Source organism: Pyxicephalus adspersus, chromosome 3, assembly GCF_032062135.1.
Source record: "Pyxicephalus adspersus chromosome 3, UCB_Pads_2.0, whole genome shotgun sequence".
In the NCBI taxonomy this organism is placed as follows: Eukaryota; Metazoa; Chordata; class Amphibia; order Anura; family Pyxicephalidae; genus Pyxicephalus; species Pyxicephalus adspersus.
The window spans coordinates 2,661,358-2,670,626 of record NC_092860.1 but is presented as its reverse complement, the minus strand read 5'-3'; the positions used below and the strand labels follow the sequence as shown (position 1 = coordinate 2,670,626).

At 40.3% G+C, this 9,269-nt stretch overlaps 1 protein-coding gene across 1 annotated transcript; it reads right to left on the bottom strand.

Annotated features, from left to right (window-relative positions):
• Positions 1–1,491: 1,491 nt before the first annotated feature.
• Positions 1,492–3,459, bottom strand: NOG (noggin). Its single transcript, XM_072403321.1, has one exon. It carries the CDS (start codon positions 2,785–2,787, stop codon positions 2,119–2,121), a length of 669 nt encoding a protein of 222 aa, XP_072259422.1. The 5' UTR covers positions 2,788–3,459; the 3' UTR covers positions 1,492–2,118.
• Between the last annotated feature and the right edge of the window lie 5,810 nt (positions 3,460–9,269).

The window sequence follows — 9,269 nt, the reverse complement described above, 5'->3', positions numbered from 1 at the left end:
AGGATAGCATTTTATGCACTGTCCAGTTTTCAGAATAGATTTGTACCAGTGTCTAAAAGTCATACAAATCCGTGTACAGGACAACGGACATCCTAAATCCAAGCCAATCTGTGTATGGATATTTTTAAACCCGAGAATTGTAGTTGTTATGTTCCTTATTAAGTTTTGTGGCTCACAGCCATAGGTTTGTGGCTCACTGCTGGTTCCCAGACTGCCCACTGACGGTCTAAATAACTTTTTCAAGATTTACTCTACTGCTGTTTGAGTGAATATGATCGTTGTAATGCAGTCACTATGTTCTACTAATATTCCAATGGGTCAAAGTCAATGAGCTTTTAGGATACCACCCAGACCCAGGCACTCAAAATAAATGTGCACATGGAATTGGTTTGCTTAGAATGCCTAGCTATTGGCTAGTCATGCACAATGTAATATTTAGAAATATAAGGTATAAAGCATGTGAAATTATTTTATTCCTAAAATAAACCAAAATATCACACCCTTTCCTTGACTTGAATTACTAAGATAAACTAACACATTTCTAATAAGCGAGTACGTTTCTTGAAGAGTTACAACTTATAACAGAATTGACTCACCCTGGGCTCCTAAATAAAGCTTTCTAGAGTTGGAAATCTACATTAAAAGTGAACAAATGACCATGAAATTTACAGTGCTGATTATTCAGTAACCATGACTTAAAGTGATTCCTATGCAGATTCTGCCACACAATGGTTTGGTTTTGCAGGTGATAGGTTTCCTTTAAAAACATGTTTGCAGCTATAACAATCCTTTACTACTAAGAGGAAAAAAAAAGGTCCCCAACATCAGAAACCAGGCTGATTGTTTTTTTTAAACCCATATATGAAGACTGCATTGCAAAGAATCAGATTCCATATGTCATATTTTAACCAGCACTGACAGCTGGAGTTCTGTTGCTAAAGGCAAAACAGAGTTCTGTCCACTTATTCTAAATTAACTTTGTTTGTTGTTAATGTGGTTATTGTTTGCAAAGTAAAAAAAAACTGTTAGAGGGGCAAGCTCCTGGCATTGCCTTAGTAGAAGCAGCAAGCAGGGATATTAGGACCAGCAGCAGCAATGTATGTGCCTTGCAACTGGGAGGCTGTGTCTTGACACAAGAGTCAAGTTTCAACACTGCCATACCACAATTGTAGGTGTGAAAGACACGTGTTCTTTCTAAAAGCAATGTCAGGCAGTACAAAACCAGAGACAGCAGTCAGCAAGGGCTACCCCACTCCCACCTCCCACCTCTGCCCTTACCAAGTACACAAGACTTGCTGTAGAGCTCACTACACAGAGAAGGAACAAGACTCTCTTATTATAATTTATAAACCAGGCAGCCCACTAATACACCCCCTCCCCAATACCCAGCCCATTTACACTGCAGTATAGCACTGTTAGCACTGTTAAAATAGTATTAAAAAAAAAGCATGCCAAAAAAAAACTACCATTCAACAACAACATGAAGACTGCAAAAGTTTAATATTTTAGTGGTTTAATTCTAATCTGCACTGTTCCATGACTACAGGGATGCAAATAAAAAGAATAAATAGCAGATATACTTCATTTACAAGATTAGTTACTTTGTTTTTTTTAAACTCCAAAAAAAAGTGTTCTCTTTATATACAGTAGCTGTAAAGTAATTTCTGACTTTGTTTTATTTTCTGAGGTCCATCATATGCCAACACCACCCCCCCACATAATGGGGAGAAATAAAAATGGCATCTATAATAAAGTCTTAAAAATAATAACATTAGAAAAAAATAAACTTTTAACAAAAAAAAAGTTTTACTTCGCAAGGCGAAGTATTTTTTTTTTTGTTCATCCTGGTATATAAATACAGTATACATTAGGCACATAATAATAACAATATTTATAATAATAATAAAAAATAGAACAACCAGATTTAATTGCCTTGGACAATGCAGTAGACACTGGTTACTTAAAAAGAATAATACTGACCTTTTAATAAGTAATTTAGACTGGTACCATATATACAGACATATACATTCCTACATATTACAGTGCATACAACATTTAAAGGATGAAGCAATGTCTTTGAAAGTTTTTTTTGTCTGTTTAGCATAGTTCCATGAGTTCTTAGCATGAGCACTTGCATTCAGATATGATTGGGTACTGTATAGGTATCCACGTGCAGCGCTGCAATGCCCTACGTTGGCATCTCCACCTTAAGATGGTCAAATGCATGGACTTGGAGACTTTACAAACCATCCCCTCCGGTACAGAACAAGACCTCTTAGTGTAGCAGCTGCCCACTTTCATGTATCTGGGCCAAAACCTGATGCCCAAGTCACTCCACGTGTATAGGACCGGGCAGAAGGTCTGGGACCACAGCCACATCTGAAGCTTCCTCCTCAGCTTCTTGCTCAGTTTATGTTTTTTGCCCTGCAGACCCTCATAGAACTCCAGGCCTTTGATTTCAGCTGGCATGGCCCCAGAGGGCTTTTGCCTAAGAAGTAGGTCCAATTCTGCCAGGTCCTCCACGCCTAGCCTTTCCTCGGGCAAGTTGATGGCCATGAAGTTGGGGTCGAAGTGGCCACCCAAGAGAGTCCTCAGCTCGGTCTCGTTGAGATCCTTCTCCTTGGGGTCAAAGATAGGATCCGGGTGCTCGATCAGGTCTACCAGGGGCAGCTTTTCGCTGGGTGCAGGTCTGATGTGCAGATAGTGCTGGCCCACCGCTTGGTCTATTCTCAGTCCCAGGAAGACCACCAAGGCGTACAGAGTCACAAGGCACTGGGGATGATCCATGCTGCAAGGAGCCCACGAGCAAAATCTAAGTCTCCTGCGTGCTCACAGATCATAAAGAAGGCATGAGAGTGGGCAAGGCTGCTGGGGGCTCAGGGCTAGGCAGGGTCCCCCCCTCTCATGGCAATGGCTGGAGAATTTGGAATCTTGTGTGATCCTAGCAGTCCTGATGGCACCACTGTGTCTGCCTGCTTGGGTCCAGCCAGCTCCCCCCCTCTTCTTCCTAAATATTCTTCACTTTCAGCTGGATCACCATGGTAACCAGAGACTCAATGTATCCAAGCCAGGATAAGCAGGGGGTGCAGCAGCGGGGTGATAGCAGTACCAGGCGTCCAACACTTCCCAAAAAAGAAGAAAAATCAGCAAGGGAAATCCTGAGATGTCTCTGTGCAGCCCTGGTGCGGTGCAGCCTTGGTGCGGGTCAGTGCAGCCCTGGTGCGGGGTCGGTGCAGCCCTGGTGCGGGGTCAGTGCAGCCCTGGTGCGGGGTCGGTGCAGCCCTGGTGCGGGTCCTGAGATCCTGGTGCGGGTCGGTGCAGTCCCCGGGATCCGCTCTCTGCTTCCCCTGTGAGTGTTGAGCCAGGCACGCTGCAGTGCACAGCCGGTCCCTCTGCCTACTTTGGATTTATTAGCCGGACTCCATGGGGCTGTGATGTAATTCATGTTTAAGTAGTGTGATAGCCTGTGGTCATGGTTGGTCGCTGCGCTGACACCTCCCTTTTTCACTTGAATGGTAGGGGGGGGGGGGGGCAATCCTTGGAGGAGCCCAGGCACAGGGAGTGTGGCGCCCTCTGCTGCCCTATAGAAGCCCAAATACAACTTAAATCCCATGGAGGTTCCGAAAGCAGAATCTGACGGGACCAGGCTGATCCAGTTACATGTCCCGGGACAGGGGGAGGACTGAGAGCTGCTCTGGGAATATTCATAGGGATTCTGCAGAGGAAAAAGTTGGGAGAGATTAGAGGGAGGAGAGAGATCTGTATATAAGATGGGAGATAATGATAAAACAGAGAAAGAGATCAGGAATGAGAGAGAGATATCTGTATATAGCATGAGAGATAATAGGAGAGAAAGAGATCAGACATGAGAGAGAAGAGAGAGATATATGTACCGGTATATAGCATGAGAGATAATAATAAAACAGAGAGATAGAGAGATCAGGAATGAGAGAGAGAGATCAAAAAATAGAACAGAGAGAAATAGCTGTATTTTAGGATGAGAGATAATGATAAAAGAGAGGGAATAGAGATCAGGAATGAGAGAGATAATCAAACAGAGAATAAGAGGAATCAGGGATGAAATAAAGAGAGGAGAGATCTGTATTTAGGATGAGAGATAATAATCAGAGAGTAAGAGAAATCAGGAATGAGAGAGAGAGACAGATCATGAACTGGAGAGAGATCTGTATATAGGATGGGAGATAATGATAAAGCAGAGGATAAGCCTGCGTACAAACATGCAATAATTGTCGGAAACAAAGGATTGACGACCGATCGTTCAATAATCTTTAACAAAAAAAATGCACAACAGCTGGCCGATAACCGAGGATTGTCGCTGGAAACGAACGACCATCACGGCAGATCTGTTTGAGCGATGATCGTTTGCAATCTATTGTGTGTACGGTGTTCAGTGATCGTGGATTGTTCTGTAGACACTTTCTCCTTTACATGTCACTTCCTTCAAACGATCCTATCTATTGTGCGTACTTTATTAGTGGATAGTATTTGAACAATTGTATCATTACAGCATGTACAAAATTGTGCATAATACTATCATTCAAAATAAACATCCATAATCGTTGATCATTCGTCAATCGTTCGTTTTTGCATTGACAATTATTGCATGTGTGAACGTAGCCTAAGAGAGATCAGGAATGAGAGAGAGTTAAGCTGCGTACACACTTCCAATTTTTGTTGTTGGAAAGGATCTTTCACGATCCTTTCCTCCATCGTCCGTGGATCCGGCAGGTCGGTCGTCCGGACGATGGACGACACCGACTGTACACACACCAGATTTTCGCCCGATAATTGGCCGATGCTGATTATCGGGCGATAAAAATCTGACGTGTGTACGAAGCTTAAGAGAGAGAGACAGACATCAAGAACTGGAGAGAGAGAGAGATCTGTATATAGGATGAGAGGTAATGATAAAACAGAGAAAGAGAGATCAAGAAAGGGAGAGAGAGATCCAGGACTGGGGAGAGAGATCTGTATATAGGATGAGAGATAATAAAAAAAACAGAGAGAGAAAGAGAGAACAAGAATTGTAGCTAGAGAGAGAGAGATCAAGGACTGGAGAAAGGGAAAGAGATATCAAGAACTGGGGAGAGAGATCTGTAAATTGGATAAGAGATAATGATAAAACAGAAATGGAGAAAAGAGAGATCAAGAATTGTAGCCAGAGAGAGAGATCTGTAAATAGGATAAGAGGTAATGATAAAACAGAGAAAGAGAAATCAGGAAATGGAGAGAGAGATCAAGAATTGTAGCTAAAGAGAGAGATCAAGGACTGGAGAAGAATATCAGGAACTGGGAAGAGAAAGAGAAATCAAGAAATACAGAGGAAACAGAAGAGTTAAAAGTAATGATTGTTAAAGTAGCAGAACACAGAGATCAGATAGAGAAAGGTGACAGCTATAATATACAGTATGAGAGATTCTAGATAAAAGAGTGAGTGATAGGACTGATAGCATTCGATAAGAGTAACAGACGATATCAGATAGATTTAGATAAAGTTTGAGGGGAGGTACAGAAGACTGATAACATTAGATAAGACAGAGAGAGAGAGATCTGAAAAATAAAGAAAAGGGGTGAAGAGACAGTTACCATCCATTTAGATATGTCAGATAACACATGGGTGGTTAGATAACAGATACGTTAGATAAATATTCAATAAAGATGAGTAAATGGAGAGACCAGCTTGGATAAGAACATTGACATAAGCCCTGGATGAGACAAGTTATATAGGGGTGAATATATAAAAGAACAACTATATATTGATATATAATATAGATTATATATTAATATAAGAAGAAAAACGGTGCAAATGATAAAATAAGAGATTTATAGATCATGGATAAATAGGTGATATCATTTAATGCCATGAGTTTCCTATAGTAATAGGTTTATGTCTGTCACATGGTAAATTTCTTCCAGAAGTGATATAAAAGCAGAATACAGCATGCAATGATCATACAGCTGACACTGCACACACACATCGCTTTATTACATATCTCAGCATAGGGCTGTTGTCTTGCTTCATGGGCATCTCCATTGGAGTGCTGATAGTAAACTGTTTATCTTTGGTTTTATGAGGGCGCCTCTGTGGAAGCCTTGTGGAGACAGAATGCTGTGTGTTTGTCTTTTCTAGCTCCTCTCTGCTCTATATATCTTGCTCGGAGAAGGTAAAGATCCGGGCAGTCTCCGTCTCCCAGCAAACTGTCCACAAACTTCTCGCTTGTGCCATAAATTCTTTGCTGAAAGTTCCTTAATATGGGCTTCACGCAGCGATCATACACCCCAGCCCTCTTTAAACAGCACACAGAGGCTCCTAACTCGCTGCTTTGACTTTACAGCCTGAGATGAACACTAAATATTAACTCTTTACAATATAAAATGAATAAACAAAAGCGAGAGATATAGCAGGCTGGAGTAGTCAAGATCTCATGAAGTTTTAGATGCTTGCAAATAAAAAAAAAATAATACCCCAGGATTTGAGGATGGAGGAACTGGCTTTGCAGTTGTTAGAATTTATGACTTAATATTCTCCAGAAGGAAAGCGATAAACCAGATTTATGGAACTAAGATCAGAAGTAAGATTTCTTTAAATGATATACTTTATTCCAATTACTAACATTTGCTATACAATGTAACATGTTCTTGGTGGTGGATTGAGTCCTCTTCTCCTCCTGTGTTATAATTTGCATTTGTATGTATGAAGGTTTATTTTCTCTGTTTGTACAGCGCTGCATAGTATGATTGTGCTTTATAAATTAAAAATTATTATAATATGTAAATATAATTCCAAAAGTTTTTAATAAATCTGAAAGGTTTAGGCTAGGTTTTCACCTGCAGTTAGGTTGTGGTGTATTTACCGGTTGCTCATGCCAGGAACCGCTGCCTCCCCGGAGACGCTACATGATAGAGTTTTATTGCAGCAGCCCAATGGGGAATGGATAGGGGTAGCAGTGACCATTACTAATACCACTAAGTTATTACCACTATTACCACTAGTTATTTAAGAACTAGCTATACAGTGTGAGTGCTCAAGCTGCTGGCTGTTAGGGGGCCACAAGCAATTTAGAAGCAGGTCTGAACTTTACTTAGGACCTCATAAAGTAAAACCTGGGATTCTTGCTGTGAAGGTCCTTCCTTGTTCAGGTACTTTCTTCTATGGGGTTACAACTGTTTCAGCTGCGCCATCCCGGCACACCCCTGAGGAGACTAGAAGTGGTCCTCTTGACACATAGCAGACCGGCTTGGATCACTATTGTCCAGAAATCAGCCATAAGCAAAGTGTGGAACAAGTGCATGTAGAAAGGAAGTGGATGAAGAAATATGGAGAAGATTGAAAGCATGGAGATAAAAAAAAAAAATGGAAAATCATATCCTATGAAAATAAAAGCTTTAAAAAAAGGGTTTATGATAAATATACTCTAGACCAGGGTTTCTCAGACTTTTTAACATAGAGGGATCCCTTAAAATAACTTTCAGGTCATCAGGGAATCCCTGGTGTAATTACTATATCCAAAGCCCACAGTTCATTGGTGTGATGGTCAGTAGGAAGAATTCCTTTCATACATAGCCAAAACAGATCATTGGTGTCACAACCTGACCTGAGGGTCACAAATTGGTCAAGGAACCCCAAGCAACCTTTAGAACCCTGGTTGAGAACCTCTGCTCTATGCTGTGATTTCTATTCAATACTAAACTAAATATTATACAATAAATGCATAAAATATTATAGGATTATGAAACATAAAACATAACACCACAAATAGAACCCTGAAAATCTCAGGAGATTATGTGAACTTCATGCAGATTGTGCTCCTGCTAGAAAATGAATGCAGGAACCCAGCTCTACAATGCCAAAGTGATGAAACAGAGCTGACAAACATCTTTTTGCAAAACCACAGTATAGATGTTAGAACACTAATAGTGGGATTTGCTTCTTTTTGACCACAAATGTATTAGCAATTTTAGCCAATGAAATCAGAATTTTCTCGTTCATCCTGCAAGTATTCCATTGAGCTGAGGTCAGGGTTCTGTGTAAAGTCTACTTTCTTTCATTCCTATTTAAACTAATTATGCACAGTCCTTGGTTTGTGTACTTTTTCCAAACTGCCGCCACAAAGGAGAAAACACTATCTCATTATATACTTCAAGACAATGGAATGGTATAGTGACCTTCATCTAAAAATGCTAGCTACCTGGTTGCTGTACTGACCTGGAATATTCGGGTAGGAGCATAAGGGCCTGGTGGATGTCCAGGGGCCCAGCTACAATACTCCTACAGTAAAGCATAGAAATAGCAAATTGGTTAGAGCTGTGTATCCCCCTGTTACCGCACAAAGGAAGATGGACTTGTAGGGAATTAGTAACCTATGGGCCCATACTAGTATAAGCAAGGCAAATAACAGTATAGGAAATACTAGTAAAGGCAATGCAGCATGACACCCAAACATTTATTTCTTTTAGCAATGACGGCCTCCATGGTTTTCCAAAATCTGGTTAGCAAGTTTAAAGGATAACTGTACCTTTTGTTTATTCCACTAGTATGATACCTTTTACACTTTCTCCTCTGAAATCGCTGTGTAAGTGCAGGCACAATGGAATAAAGCAATACTTTAGCAAAGCTCCCCATTTTATTTCTTTGAAACACAAGTTCCCCAGACCAGCCTTCTAATCTGTAATTGGAAAAAGTTCTTAAATAGGACTCAAAAAACTTCACTAATTTTATTGTAAACTTTGAGGATGAATCATTCCTTAGTGGTTGTTACTACATTCATTTTTAAAGCTGTTTGTTAAAAATATGGAAATATTGAAAATGTCTACTTCTAATATTTTATAAATGGTATTTAACTGTAAAAGTTTTCAGATGCCCTGAGACTGCTGCTGGATGCCATTATTTAGAGAGGTGAGGTACAGCAGAGTCAGAAAACTCAGAAAAGGGCCCCAACTTAACTTGATAGGTAATATAGTATATATATATATATATATATATATATATATATACACACACACACACACTTTAGTTTATATAGTTCCCTATTGCCAGCTACATAAAGGTGAGATTAGGGGAGAAGCAGAAGTGCTGTTTAAGCACTAATAGTAATGAGACACTGTGAGGTGAGAGGGGGTTATGATGGAGAATTCATCCTTATCCCCTGTACTAGTGACAACTCGAAAATGTAGGATCTACCAACAGTCATCAATGTAAAGAGGGTAAATATTCCCAGCAAGAACAGAGGCATCCAAAAAAAGTCGTG

Coding starts and splice junctions, on each gene's coding strand:
- NOG (XM_072403321.1), bottom strand. CDS start 2,787: ATGGATCATCCCCAGTGCCTTGTGACTCTGTACGCCTTGGTGGTCTTC.